Here is a 16,010-nt window from a genome sequence, read left to right on the forward strand (position 1 = left end):
TTCGGGTTGTTTACGAAGCAACATTCATTGTTGAACATAAAATATTAACAAGAAATTTTGATTGAGGCAAAAAGAGCCTTTTAATTAAAATTGAGTTCTTTTTTACTGTTCCTGTACCCTCTCTTTAACAAGGAAGAATTGCTTATGCCCCAAATCAGCCAACATTTGGGAAGGAGAGATAGTTTAATGGGAATTCCAACATTATTTTTTCCAAATTCTGTCGACTTTCACCTGCTCTTTTACTTCAGATTCCCAGTATCCATGGATTTAATTTTAGGTAAAACAAAGTGATTACACTCGCAGATAGCTTCTGATATGAGTGCTGCTCCCCATGTTCAGAATGGTAAGCTTCCCATGGAGAGGAGACTGATGGTAATGGAAGAGGATCTGGAAATTCTATCTCATGGCCCAGCTGTAGAGCATAACCGTTACCTCATATTCCAGCTGTGTGGAGGGTGTTAGTCAGATATTTAATGTCAAGCATTTTAGAAACAATGGAATGAACCAGATTTCAATTAACAAGATCTATGCAAACTTATTGCTTGGGGTCTTCTTATGGCATAGTGATAGTATCCCTATCCCTGAACCAGGAAACCTGGGTTCAAGTCCAGCCCACTCCGGAGCTGTGTAATAACATCTCTGAGCAGGTTGGTTAGAAAATAAGGTTAAATTTTTAAAAATCAAATTTACTGCTAAAAAGGGCCTTGTGGAAGTATCCTTATATTTTAGTCAGAAGGCTTGGGTTCAAGCCCGACTTCCTCCAGAGATGTGTCTTAACATGTCTGACCAGTTGATTAAAAATATTCAAACTTACTACATTGACATTGTGTAATAATATGCATGAATAGACTTGACAAGTAAAAATGCAAACAGAACAGCCGATTCAGAATGGGAATAACTGTATTTCTAATGGAAAAGAGAACTCATATAATATTAACCACATGCATTGAACTTCTTAAACATAATAAAGATGTGACTTGTTTGTCAAGTATTTGTCATTCCCACTCACATTTTGTTAGGTCTTGAAAGTTAATTTCACACATTCTCCTGAAAGGTTGAGTGATGTCGTCGCTGTTGCTGAAGCAGGGTTGTGGCTCGGTCAACACTGAGTTAACTAAATTCAACTAGAGCAGTGGTATGGGGACAACAATTAACCACCATATTGGCTAATAAGAGAGAAAATGTCTGTTTTTCAGCAACATTTATTGGAATTACACATGCAGATGTTCATTAGCAACAAGATTGGGTTCACTTGTGATCTTCTTAGTATTGAGAGTCTTGTTGCTGTGATGGCAGTCATAGAAATCATCCATGCCAACCAGATGTCCGAAAGTAATGTAGTCCCCTTTCACAGAACTTGGCCCATATCCCTCAAAACTCTTCCTGTTCTTATACCCATCCATGAAGCATGGATTTTGGGTAAAGGGGTGTCTCTGCATTCCACTGAGCAAGCCTTCGGTAAGGGATTAACTTCTAGTAAGGAAATAAAACATTTCCAGGTGAGGTACCCCATAGATCTCTACCATATGACAATTCAATCTATTGCTGCAAGTGCTATGCACTATGCTAATACAACAGCCAGTTTCAGAGCCTCTGTGTATTATACTGAAGAGCTTATAAAGTAAATACAGACGAGGAATGTGGTGAATTGGGATGAGAATGATGGGTGAGCAGGATTTACCTTTGGACAAACTGACAGTTGAACAGTGGCAGATCTTCAGGCAGCTGTTTAGAGTAGTGTAGGGTCATCTTGAAGTTTAACAGGGCTGTGAGTGGTGGGAATGGATTGGTCATTGGTTATACAGAGCTGAAAATGTGTTGCTGGAAAAGCGCAGCAGGTCAGGCAGCATCCAAGGAACAGGAGAATCGACAGTTCGGGCATAAGCCCTTCTTCAGGAATCTTCGGGCTTATGCCCGAAACGTTGATTCTCCTGTTCCTTGGATGCTGCCTGACCTGCTGCGCTTTTCCAGCAACACATTTTTAAGCTCTGATCTCCAGCATCTGCAGCCCTCACTTTCTCCTCATTGGTTATACACCCAAACTCGATTTTACTTTCTAAGGAAGTGAATGTGGAAAAGGCCTCCCATTGAATCTCAAACTGACAAGGTCCACGAACCAGAATTTCAGCAGCAGAAGCGAAAAGAGGATCAGAATGATTTCAAGATTAGAGGTTAAGGGCAATGTTCAGGTTCTGTGTGAGATTGGCATTTGGAGTCATCCCACTGGATGTTAGACTTTTCATTGTGAAACAGTTATTTTTGCGAACTCAAGTGTAATTCTCCATGTTGTCACATGATGTTTCCATCATGTGTATGGGAATAGGAATATAAGGAAGAAAAGCAGTGCTCCTGATGCAAGATTATATATTCATTGCTCAGTAATATTCTGTGACATTTTTCATGACAAATAACTAATCTTTGAATCAAATGTAATTGTAATTAGGAGACAAAGAATAATTGACCAGAGTGGCAGACCTAATTTGATCCCAGTTTTCAAGTTACCTATTCAGTAATGTTTATATCTCTATTACAAATTCGCATCACCACAATTAAGGTGGCTTTACGTATATAAACTTGCCACACTATAATCAATCGTGTTGCTATAGCAGGTCTTTCTGTTTAACTTCAATTTATGTAGCCATTTAAAGCTTGTTGAATTTAGGGAATCCAATCTGTGTTAGTGCTACAATTTGCATTCCTATTTAATTCACAGGAAAATTCTCAGGTAATAAAGGATTTAGAAGCCTATAAAATCACTACTCTTGAAAGGCACCATGCAGATGCAATTAAAAGCTTATGGAATGATCCAGGAATGAGAATGTGTTATGAACGACGTCGGGAGTACCAGTTGCTTGACTCTACAAATTAGTAAGTCTTTGTTATTTTAATTTCCTTTCTGAGGTTCCCTCCTGTTCAGGAATTCACTTAATGTTAGCAATTGTGCCAATAATTGCAATGCAAACAGAAAGTACTGGAGAAACTCAGCAAATTGGGCAGAATCTGTAGAGATGGAGAGAGGAGAGTTAACTCAATCACTGTACATTAGTTCCATTTGTCTATGCTTACTTTGATGGTGGAGGAAAGTAGGGAAATTTGCTTTCACAATTCCATTGTATTTTTGCTTTGTCTCAGACCCCAGGCACTTGGTTGGTCTCTATCCCAGCAGTCGAAGAGTGTGGTGCTGGAAAAACACACCTGGTTAGGCAGCATCCAAGGAGTAGGACAGTCAATGTTCGGGCATAAGCCCTTTGTCAGGAAGGACTTATGCCCAAAGTGAAATCCTGATGAAGAACTTATGCCCAAAACGTCGATTCTCCTGCTTCTCGGATACTGCCTGACCGGCTGTGCTTTTCCAGCACCACACTCTTCGACTGATCGCCAGCATCTGCAGTCCTCACTTTCTCCACTTTCTCTCTCTATCCCAGCAGTCTTCAGAATTACACCTGGTTGCCTTTTGAAGTGAATTATATTATGAAATTTAATGCTCTTCTGTGCTAACTTGTTCCATGCCAGTGTGAAATAATTGCCCCTAATCCTTTCTAGTGGAAATGATAGATGGGATTTTCATCTCAGGACTACCCTGTTCATAGATATAGCCTAAATTACAGCTGATTTTAAATATGCTTGCCGCCTGTTCCAATCTTTGTCCCATGCTTCATTTAAGCAATTGGCAGCTCTTCAAGAACACCTTATTAATATTCCATAATGACACAGTTAGGAGTCCTGTAGAAATTTCCTGTCAGTCAGTGCTGTTACCTCTGTGTCATGAGCCTTGGGTGTGACAGGTTGGGAAGCAGCCAATGGGAGTGCTATCTGAAAGGGATTATAAACTGCAGTCACGCCAAGCTGTGGAATTGGTCATTTGTTTATTCCTTGAGGGAGTTTTAAGCCTTAGAGAGTTCCACAAGGTGAATTGCCTGTTCCTGTTTTGCATGATTGCATAAGGGGAGGTGATGGCCAAGTAGTATTATTGCTAGATAAAAGCAAATTATTACGGATGCTGGAATCTGAAACCAAAAAAGAGAAAATGCTGGAAAATCTGAGCAAGTCTGGCAGCATCTGTAAGGAGAGAAAAGAGCTGATGTTTCAAGTCTAACTGACCCTTTGTCAGTTAGACTTGAAACGTCAGCTCTTTTCTCTCCTTACAGATGCTACCAGACTTGCTCAGATTTTCCAGCATTTTCTCTTTTTTAGTATTATTGCTAGACTATTAATCCACAATCTCAGCTAATGTTCTGGGGACCTGGGTTCAAATCCTGCCATGGCAGATGGTGGAGTTTGAATTCTATTAAAATAAATCTGGAATCTATTGATAACCATGAAACCATTATTGGAAAAACCCATGTAATTCACTAATGTCCTTCAGGAAGGAAACTGCCATCCTCACCTGGTCTGGTCTCCATGTGACTCCAGACCCACAGTGATGTGGTTGTCCCTCAATGCCCTCTGAAATGACCTTTCTTCCATCATAAGATCAGAAGTGAGGATGTTTGCTGATGATTACACAAGCTTTGGACTCCCCTACTCTGGGGGAAAGACCTTGGCTATTCACCCTATCCATGCCCCTCATGATTTTATAAACCTCAATAAGGTCACCCCTCAGCCTCCGATCCTTCAGGGAAAATAGTGCCAAGCTATTCAGCCTATCTCCATAGCTCAAACTCTCTAAAACAGCAACATCCTTGTAAATCTTTTCTGAACCTTTTCAAGTTTAGCAACATCTTTTTTATAGCAGGGAGACCAGAACTGAAAGTGGCCTTATCAATGTCCTGTACAGCCGCAGTATGACATCGTAACTCCTATACTCAATGCTCTGATCACTATCCTGTCTACCTGGACTCCATACCCAAAGCAGTGGGGTTGACTCTTAACTGCCTTCTGGGATGGGCAATAAATGCTGGCCCAGCCAGTGACGCCCTCACCCCGTTAACTCGCAAACCCAGATCTTAACAGTTAAATCCAAATGGCTATTACATTAAGAGGCCTATTAGATATTGGACTCACCTTTGAAGTGCAGGTTTATTGACTCTTACACTTCCCAATCATTTCTTTCATTCCTATAGGTTGTAGGCATTGCTGCTTTGAACAACATTTATTGCCCATTCCTGATTTCTCATGAGAAGGCAATGCTGAGCCTACATTCTGAACAGCTGTAATCCTTGATGTGTAGGTACAGTGCTGCTAGGTAGGGAGTACCGGGACTTTGACCTGACGCTAATGATGCAATGGTGATATCAGGACTACACATGGCTTGGGAGAAAATATTCAGGTGGTGGTGTTCCCATGAATCTACTTCCCTTGTCCTGCTAGGTTGTAGAGCTGGTTGGATAGTCCTGTATAGGATCCTTTGTGAGGTGCTGTACACCTTTATAGATGGGACACATTGCTGCCATGTTGAAAGTGGTGGATTGGACAGGAGCTGCACTCAAGTGGCTTGCTTTGTTCTGGATAGTGTCAAGCTTCTTGAGTGTTGTCAGAGCTGAATCCATCTAGGCAAATGGGGAGATTCCATCACACTCCTGACTTGTGGCTTGTAGATGGTAGATTGACTTTGAGGAGACAGGAGGTGAGTTATAATTGCAGATTGTCCAGCTCTTGTAGCCAATGTGTTCATATGGCTCATTCATTTCAGTTTTTCATGGTCCCACAATGTTTATATTGAATGTCAGGGTGAAATAGTTAGATTCTCTCATTTGAGAAGGAGATTGCTTGGCACTTGTGTGACATGGCTGTTACTTGCCACTTATTTTGACCAAACTTGGACATTATGTAGTTTTGCTACATATGGACATGGGCTGTTTTGGTACCTGAGGAGCCAGGCAAGATTCTGTAAATTGTACAATTAATTATCAGCAAATATCCCCCTTATTTCTGACCTAATAGTGGAGGGAAGGTCAATGATGAAGCAGTTGGCTTTGGACAATACCCTGAGGAACTCCTGCAGAGATGTCCTGGAGCTGAGATGATTGACTTTCAACAACCACAACCATCTTCCTTTGTGCTAGATACAACTTCAACCAACAGTGAATATTCCCCTAACACCCTTTAACTTCAGATTTGTTCTGGCTCCTTATTGTCATGAAACCAGAAATTGTATGCAAAGCACAGAAGATCTGGCAACATCCATGGAGAAAATGCAGAGTAAACATTGTCTTCAGAACTGTTTGTTTCAGATTTCCAGCAAATGCAGTTCTTTCTTTTTTAACTCCTCAATTCCAGACTCCCTCGAATGTTGCCTTGATGTTGAAGGTAAATGTTTTCATCTCACTTCTGGAATGCAGATCCTTTATCCATATTTGGGCGAAGGCTGTAATCAGATCATGAGCTGAGTGGTCCTGTCCGAACCCAAACTGAGTAACAGTGAGCAGGTTATTGCTGAATGGGTGCTGCTTGATGGCACTGTCAGTGACCCTTTCCATCACTCTAATGGTTAAAAGTGGACTGTTGCATCAATAATTGGTGGGATTAGATTTGTCCTGCTTTTTTTTTATGTCCAGGACATTTTCCACTTTGTGTAGGTGCCAGCATTGTAGCTTGGCTAAGGGCATGGCAAATTCTGGAGCACTAGTCCTTGGTGTTATTCATTGAAATGTTGTAAGGACTCATAGCCTTTGTAGTATCCAGTATCTTCAGTCATCACATGGAGTGAATCAAATTGAGAGATTATCAGCATTTATGATGCTAGGACTTCTGGGGAGGCCGAAATGGTCAAATACTCAGCACTCCTTGTTGGAGATGATTGCCTGATCTTTTAAACAGAGTTAAAAACTGAAATTGCTGGGAAAACTCAGCTGATTTGGCAGAATCTGTGGAGAAAGAGCAGAGTTAACCTTTTGGGTCCAGTGACCCTTATTCAGAATGGAAAAAAGAAAGGTCAGCAGAAGGGCCACTGGACTCTGCTTTCTCTCCACAGACGTTGCCAAAGATGTGCAGGCTAGGTGGATTAGCCGTGGGAAATGCAGGGTTACAGGGCTGAGATTCTCCAGCAATTTCTGTCCTTATTTCTGATTTCCAGCATCTGCAGTTCTTTGGGGTTTTTATTTCCACACCCAGGTAATGTGTTGCCCCCGTCATTGAGAATGGGTCATTTGTGCAGTCTCTTCCTCCAATTGGGAGCCTAAATCACCCACCAGCATGCATCATTGGATATGGCAGAACTGCAGAATTTACATCTGATGCGTCAGTTGCTGGATCACTAAGCCTCTCTATTATACCGTGATCTTTGGTAGTATTAAACCAGAAGCTGGCTTGTTGGCGACTAGATGGTTTCAGGTTCCAGGTTTTTTGAAATTTTAAGCCCCAGTTTCAACCCCAAGACTTCACCACCTATAATTCTGCCCCCAACCAAAACAATATGAGGATTTGGTTCTCAGATTTGAAATGTTTGAACTTCTTAGTGAAAGTTCATATTACTCCTGGTAAACAATCTCTCTTTTAAAATTATTGATGAACAGTTTCCATATAGAATCGCCAACTCAGGCCATTTCTCAGATGCTTACATCAAGAAGAAATGGGAAATAGCCTGGTACTGTGCACTTTGGAGATCAAATGACCCAAATTGGGAGATCTTAATGATATATCTTTCCTGTAGTTCCCTCCCTTGAACAGACAGTCTATATTAATGTACTTCAGTGCGTAACTTGAGGACACAAGTCTACTCATTCATCCTTTCCATTCTACTAACTCACAGGGGTCTGTTTATTTCTTTTGCAGTTACCTGACAGACATTGATCGTATTGCAGCCAGTGCTTACATCCCAACAGATCAAGATGTCTTGAGGGTTCGAGTACCAACAACAGGCATCAATGAGTATTCATTTAACATGCATCAGGTCTCGTTAAGGTAGGCTGAAATCACTTTGTGGGAAAGAGAACAAATTTGCAAGTTATTGAAGCTACAAGATCCTTGCTCAATAATATTTGCAAAAGATGTTAGCAAAATAACCTCTTTAATCGCTCTCATTTGTTTGCTAATTGTCATGAATAGAGTAAAATACATCTTTTGGAATGGAGGTCATCAATATTTCTAAAATGAAACAAACATATTGTTCAGTGATGCGATTATGTTTTATATCTAATTTTCCATGTGTCTGCTGCTAACTCACACAATAACTAAAGTATGCTTTGCTAGGGAGTTTGAAATTCAGCCCAGCAATGTAATTTTTAATGTGTTTTATTTCCACCTCTCTCCATTTCATTCCTTTTTTCCTCTCTCATTCTTTTTCTATCCTTTCTTCTAATGAGCCCCAGTTATTGGAGCCTAATCTAGCCTGAGGACAGCACAGTGGCTCAGTGGTTAATACTGCTGCCTCACAGTACCAGTGAACCAGGTTCAATTCCACCTTCAGGCAACTGTCTGTGTGGAGTTTGCATGCTCTCCCTGTGTCTGCATGAGTGTGCTCTGGTTTCCTCCCACAGTCCAAAGATGTGCAGGTTAGGTGGATTGGCCTTGGAAAATGACTTGAATTGAATTTATTGTCACGTGTACAGAGGCACAGTGAAAAGCTTTGTCTTGCGATCAATACAGGCAGATCACAGAGTTAAATAGCAGAGATAAGTAAATAATAGGTAAATAGTGGCAAAAACAAAAACACAGGTACAGGTGAATGTTAAGCGTCTGAGTCCATTCAGTATTCTAACAACAGTAGGATAGAAACTGTTTCGAAACTGGCTGGTGTATGTGCTCAGGCCTCTGTACGTTCTCCCCGATGGTAGAGGTTGTAGAGGTTGTCAAGGTGGGGTGGACTTTTGAGAATGTTGGTGCCCTTTCCTTGACAGCGGGCCTGGTAGATGGATTCCATCGATGGGAGGTTAGCCTTTGTGATTGTCTGGGCTGAGTTCACCACTCTCTGTAACCATCTCCGATCTTGAATGGTACAGAAGCCAATGGTTTGTTGTCTGTTCATTTAGTTGGTTCACAATTTTCTGATGTGTGCGATACAAATCCACCAGGAATCTCCCATTATAGACTCAGGTTTCAATGCTGTTCTTTGGCTATGGGTAACCCATAATTAAATTTCCATAAAATTAACTGAACTAGATTTATTTAATTGATATTGGATGACGTGCTAATAAATCTCACTGGAACCACTGAGTGTGATTTAAGGAATCTAGAAATTTATCTTAGTTTTTGTTTTATTCCTTTAAAAAAGTATCAACATTTGATGCTGAACCAAATATCCTATGATTCATATTTAAAACTTGTATTTTTGTGACTATTTTTAAAAGCAATAATAACTTGCATGTGTTTGGATCTTTTCTCTGGAACACCACAATCTATTGTTATGCCTGATAGAAATTTTGAAGACAACTGATTCAAAGTCCTTCTCTAACTCTTAGAATTGTGGATGTTGGAGGACAGAAGTCTGAGAGGAGGAAATGGATTCACTGCTTTGAGAATGTCATATCGGTTATATTCCTGGCCTCTCTCAGTGAATATGATCAAGTCCTGGAAGAGAGTGAGAATGAGGTAAGATTTCTTAAACCCTTGGGGACTACATGGTGTGAAGTTACCTTGCCAGAGACCTCTGCTTTCTTTATGGACTGTTGGGAATTAACTCCTATGTGGTCATTTTGTAAGTCTGTCTTGTCAGCAGGTATCCTGGCAGCTGACATTGTGAATCCGAAATTAGAGTGCATGCAAAATATGATTTTTCAGACTACTTGATTTTAATGGAAATTCATGGCCAACATGTTCTTGGATTCCTGCAGTGCTCTGGTAATGGGGAGACCCTTCATCAGCAATCAGGTTATTGCAAATAGCTCTTACATATGGTGCAGCTTGAACTTGGTTTAAATACAGACTTTGAGGGCATATTAATATGAATATAACTTAAGCAAATGGGAGTATGGAATGTAGTTCCTTGTCACTCCCCTTTAATATTTGAAATAGTTTTCAGTGACATTTTTTTATAATGAGGTTCCTTGACATTTTTATTGTCCATTCAATTTTATAATTGATGAGACAATGTAATTACTGGAGATCCACCCTTGTCAGTTTCACATGCATTTCATTGCAATGACAGGTTTCCTGGCAGGGATGAGCTCAAGGCTAAATCAAATAGCCCACCATCTAATTCCTTAACCACCTCACCAAACAACTATCCATCCATGCAACCACTGAGCTAACTACCTACCCATCCCAGATTGCCGCTGTGATTAGAGTTCTTACAGCACCCTTCAGTTCATTGTGTCTGTGCAGGTCCTCAAACATCCACCTGTTTTCATCCAATCTTTCAGCATTGTAAGCTACGGAATTTCAAGTGTTCATCTACGTAATTCTTAATTGTCTTGAGGGTTCTTGCCTTGATGCCCCTTTAGGCAATGAGTTCCAGATACTTATAACCAGGTGAAAACATTTTCCCTCAAATCCCCTCTGAACCCACTTACTACTTAAGTTAAAACTGTGACACCTGCTAATTGACCTCTGTATTGAGGAGAAAGGTTTCTCCCTATATACCTTGCTTATGCTCTTCAGAACTTTTTACACTTTGTAATGTATTATCATTATTTACAAACTTGGTTCCTGAAGTAGAGACAAATGGATTTTTGATTTGCATGTCTTATTTTATAAAGATACAATCAAAGCCATTTGAGACAGAGTTAAAGACAACCTGGATGGCTTTCTGTGTGGGAAATTGTGTCTCACTAAATTGATTGATTGAGTTTTTTGAAGAGGTGACAATGAAGACTGATGAATGTAGATTGGTAGATGTTGTCTATATGGACTTCAGCAAAGCGTTTGACAAGGTAGACTGATTAATAAGGTGGGACATGGGATCCAGGAGGACCTTGCCAATTTCCTACCAAATTGGCTTCAAGGTAGGAGCCAGAAGGTGATGGAGGTAGAGGGTTGCTTTTCGGACTGGAGGCCTCTGACCAGTGCATAAAGGAGGTATGGTTAGTAAGTTTGCAGAAGGCACCAAAATAGGTAAGGAAATGGATAGTGAAGAACTTTACCTCCGAGTACAATGGGACCTTGATCAGATGGATCAATGGGCTGAGATTAATTTAGATAAGTGTGAGGTGTTGCATTTTAGGCAGGACTTATACAGTAAATGGTCAGGCACTGGGAAGTGTTACCAAATAAAGAGATGTAGAGTTTCAGGTGCACCGTTCCTTGAAGGGAAAGTTGCAAATAGACAGGGTAAGTCAAGACGGTGTTGTGATCTATATTAAATCTTATAAATACTCTATCAATGTCCACATTAAGAATGACAATTCAGTTTCTTGTGAATTATCACTTTAAGTCTCCATAGTTCCATCACACCTCTCGTCAGCAAAGATCATTAATGAAGTCATCTATAAATTTTCCTAGATATTGTCTTTTTCTGTGGAATCTTGTTCTTTCAAGAATTTTATTAGTTCTAAGGTTGAACTAATTGTCAAATGATTTCAGTATCTCTTTGAACACATCTATCTTTTCTTTTACAAGCAATTGTTATGGACTAGGCCAGACCACTCAAAACATTCTTAAGCAGGCAGCCCAGACCATAACTTTGGCAGTTTGTTTTGGTAAGTGTACAGTGAAAGTTACCCAGAATAAGATTAACTACCAGGTTTTAAAACAGGCAAAAATTTATTCACAAAATTACACAATGAAAAGAAAGAACAGAATAAAGAATCCCTACAGAACTCAGTCTGTCCAAACTAGACTTAATTATGCTTTGCGAATATACTCAACAGTCCCAATAAGCAAACCCCTAAAACACAGTAAAAATGAAACAAAGACTTACAAGTCAAAGTTAGAAGGGCAGAAGGTAAGAGAGTCTAGCAGCCTGTTTCCACACAGCCTACAGGAGAACTCCCTAACTAGTTCTGGACTGAAATGACCAGCTAGAGAGCTGACCACGCCCCCTTGACTTATACAGGTTACTTCTAAAAACATAAAAGCTTTGCCCTAAAGTCTCATTTGTTTATGTAAAAACAAAATGGCCTTTCACCTCTATAAATCAAACCCAGCCGTTTCAGAACCCAGCCTGTTTATGACCCCCCTGGAAAACCAAGGACGCAGTAGCCTTGAGAAAAGGAACAGCTTTTAGAAAAAAGGACCAGCTTTGTGAAACCTCCCCCCTTTTAAAAAAGAATGACCTATCAATATCAAAAGATGGCTTCATTTTTCAAAACCATTCAAAAACAAACTGGTTATTGGTCTAAAACACACCTATACACAATACGATTAACATTCAAACATGCACAAGGCTTTGTGTTATCCGTTGTGGCTCATACTGGGGCAGTGGTTAACACAGTTTTTAGGCTGTCAAATGCCTTTTGATAGTCTGCTGTCCACTGAAACATCTTGCCCTTTTTTAACAATTTGGTGACTTAAGCAGCCACACTGCTCAAGTCCGGCACATACTTTCGGTAAAATCCACTCAATCCCAGAATCCGTAATACTGCCCTTTTCATCGACAGTGTGGGAAATTCCCCAATTTATTTCATTTTCGCATCCCATGGGACCATTTGTCCATGTCCAGTAACATGGCCCAGGAAGGTAACTTAGGCTTTGGCAAATTAACTTTTATCTAGGTTTACCACCAAGCCTGCCTTCCAAAGTTGATCGAACAAATCCGATAAATGCTGTAAATGTTCCTTCCATGAGTGACTATGAATCACCAGTTCATTAATGTAAACAACAGTTGGGTAACTCAGCAATGACCTTGTTAGTCAGTCTCTGAAATGTGGCTGGAGCATTTTTCAACCAAATGACATTACTTTAAACTGATACAGTCCATTTGGCGTTAGGAAAGCTGGAATTGCCTTTGCTCTCTCTGACAGAGGTACTTGCCAGTAACATCTGAGCAATTCCAACTTAGAAATGTAAGTTGCTTGTCCCACCTTTTTGACACAGTCCTCCAACCGCGGAATTGGATATGCATCAGTCTTTGTAATGGAGTTGACTTTGCGATAGTCCACACATAACCGTTGGGTACCATCTGGCTTTGGCACCATGACTGTAGGTAAGCTCCATTCAATGTAACTCACTTCGATTATGCCATCTTGGAGCATGCACTCTATCTCCTTCTGAACCTGTGCCGACGTTAGAGGATCATGCCTAGAAGGATGTTGCTTAATCGGAACAGCGTCTCCTATCTCTACATCATGCACAACTAGGTCAGTACTTCCCCATGTGATAGTAATATTAGGTAATATTACTATCCCCATATGATAGTAATATTAGGTAATTTTGATTTTCTTGTGGAAGGTAACTCAATGAGTTATCCCAATTTTTGACAACTTCCTCATTGTCCAGTTTGATTTGAGGAATGTCCGATTCAGAATCCTCTGAACTTGGTTCTTCCTTCTGTGCTGTAATCATGAACACCTTCTCCTCTTGCTTTCCTTCCCTAACAAAATACCTTCTGAGAATATTCACGTAAGGACTGTCTGGAGTCCTTATCAGCTAGTTCACCTCACTCAACTTCTTCTCAATTTGATAAGGTCCACTAAACCTGGCTTCAAAGGTACACCTATTACTGGAAGTAACACCAATACCTTATCCCCAATTGCAAAATTGCGAATTTGTGATTTCTTATCGGCTCCCTGTTCATTGTGTTCTATGATACTTTCAAATGCTGTCTAGCCAACTCCCAGCTCTATTTAATTGTTCTCTAAAATTTGACACATAATTGAAATGGGTGACCTCTGAATTCTGACTTATTAATTTCTCTTTAATCAATTTTAATGGTCTTCTTACTTCATGCCCAAAAACTTAATTCAAATGGACTGAATTTGGTTGATTCATTTGGTGCATCTCTGATCGCAGCAAATACAAATGGAACTCCCTTATCCCAATCATCTGGATAATCCTGACCATAAGCCCATAAGATGGTCTTTAATGTTTGATGCCATCTCGCTAACGGTCCCTGCAATTCTGGATGGTAAGCAGTAGATTTTAATTGCTTTATTCCCAAGTTATCCATAACCTCCTTGATAGTTTGGATGTGAAGTTTCATCCTTGACCTGACTGGATCTCTATTGGTAGTCCGTATCTAGTAAAAAAAATTTGATTAATTTTTCTACAACCGTTTTAGTTGTGATGTTGCGTAATGTGATTGCTTCTGGAAATCTAGTCGACACATCCATTATTGTTAATAAATACTTATTCCCACTTTTTGTTTGAGGTAGGGGACCTACACCAATCCAGACTCTTGTGAAAGGTTCCTCAAATGCTGGAATAGATATTAAAGGTACAGGTTTTATTACTGCCTGTGGTTTTATGGTGAGCTGACATGTATGACACATCTGGCAAAATTCAACAACATCTTTGTGTAGTCCAGGCCAGTAAAAATGTCTTTGTATTTTAGCCTGTGTTTTCCTCACCCCTAAATGACTTCCAAGTAGTAGCTCATGCACCACTTGCAGCACGTCCTTTCTGTACCCTCCTGGCAAAACAGTCTGGTGAACTTCTGCCCATTTCTCATCTGCTTGAATGTGTCATGGTCTCCATTTCCTCACAGACATAATTTGGTAAGTAATAACACACAGCGATGCATTCACTCTCCTCTGTATATGCCTTTTGATATAATTGTTTTAAATCCTCATCTTTTTGCTGCAACTCAATAAGCTTAGCAGAGCTAAAGATACTTGCATGTTTACCTATTTGCTCCTGTTCTGTCCCACTTATCTGATCAAAAATGTTCCTGATAAAGCTATGTCAGCTTCCTTATCTGTGCCATTTGGTCTCTCCTGCTTCAGCTTGTGACTCTTTGCTCTTGTGACTACACAATCTGGGAAGCTCCCTGGATAAACATCCTGCATTTCTTCCGTTGTTTGAGTCTCCACGGTTTTCAACTATAGTAGGCAGCACGCCTACCAGTGAATCAGCTATATCATTTGCAAGGACAAATTGTATTCCTGGAGCTGAGTTTGTCCACTACTCCTACCACAAATTCTCCAGTCTTCTCTGGACACTCTAGCCTCACTTTACATAATTGAGCACTTTTTGTCTCATCATGAATTCCTGTTAACAGCACCTTTTCTGGCATTAGTCCCTCAGGAGTACATATCTTCTCATCCTTCTGCATCAGAGGCTGAGAGGATCCTGTGTCTTTTAATATTGTAACCTCTTTACCTGCTACTTCTGGCCTATGTGAATAAGCTCTACCATCATGTGTATATTTTTTAAGCAGATCTGGCACTTCCTCCTTAACCAACCTAATATCATCTTGTACACTCTGTGGCAGTTGTCTAACTTACCTTATGCTTTATGTTACCAGTCCAACAAAACTCCCAGGCTTGTCCAGTTTTCCTACATCGGGCTTTCTCCTAGTCCACCAACGGTGATTTCGTGTGGCCCACTTTATTATAATGAAAACGCTGGAGCTTTTTAACTTCTTTGTCCCCCGTCAAGGGTTTCTTTTTACCCTGTCGTAAGTTCTTCTTATGATCTTCACCGAGATCTACCTTTCCCTTTCCACATGAGGATTTCTCTTTGTGCCAACTTGTATCCTTCATGGACTGAAATTGATTCTGGAAGCCAAACCATGTTTTATGGACCAGCTTGTAATCATCAGCCACTTCAGCTGCTAATCTCACTGTTTTAACTCTCTCCTCTTTCACATGAGTTTGTATTACTTCCTCGCTAAGGTTACCTTCAGCTTTTATTTCCAGCCTTTTAAGCTGACTTTCCTTTGAGTGCTGGAAGAGCACAGCAGTTCAGGCAGCATCCGAGAAGCAGTAAAATCGACGTTTCGGGCAAAAGCCCTTCATCAGGAATAAAGGCAGCGAGCCTGAAGCGTGGAGAGATAAGCTAGAGGAGGGTGGGGGTGGGGAGAAAGTAGCATAGAGTACAATAGGTGAGTGGGGGAGGGGATGCCACATCCATCAAAGTTTTACCTGCACATCCACTAATATCATTTATTGTATCCGTTGCTCCCGATGCGGTCTCCTCTACATTGGGGAGACTGGGCGCCTCCTAGCAGAGCGCTCTAGGGAACATCTCCGAGACACCCGCACCAATCAACCAAACCGCCCCGTGCCCCAACATTTCAACTCCCCCTCCCACTCTAC

General features: G+C 40.6%; 1 protein-coding gene across 2 annotated transcripts in view; it reads left to right on the forward strand.

Annotated features, from left to right (window-relative positions):
• Positions 1-16,010, forward strand: part of LOC122565385 (guanine nucleotide-binding protein subunit alpha-11-like) — an 81,111-nt gene that overhangs the window by 54,532 nt on the left and 10,569 nt on the right. For both annotated transcript variants that reach the window (XM_043721313.1, XM_043721314.1), the window contains exons 3-5: positions 2,714-2,868; positions 7,714-7,842; positions 9,339-9,468. In XM_043721313.1, coding sequence (XP_043577248.1) covers positions 2,714-2,868; positions 7,714-7,842; positions 9,339-9,468 — 414 coding nt within the window. The remainder of the gene's footprint in view (positions 1-2,713; positions 2,869-7,713; positions 7,843-9,338; positions 9,469-16,010) is intronic.

The sequence above is a fragment of the Chiloscyllium plagiosum genome, chromosome 31, assembly GCF_004010195.1.
Source record: "Chiloscyllium plagiosum isolate BGI_BamShark_2017 chromosome 31, ASM401019v2, whole genome shotgun sequence".
Taxonomy (NCBI): Eukaryota; Metazoa; Chordata; class Chondrichthyes; order Orectolobiformes; family Hemiscylliidae; genus Chiloscyllium; species Chiloscyllium plagiosum.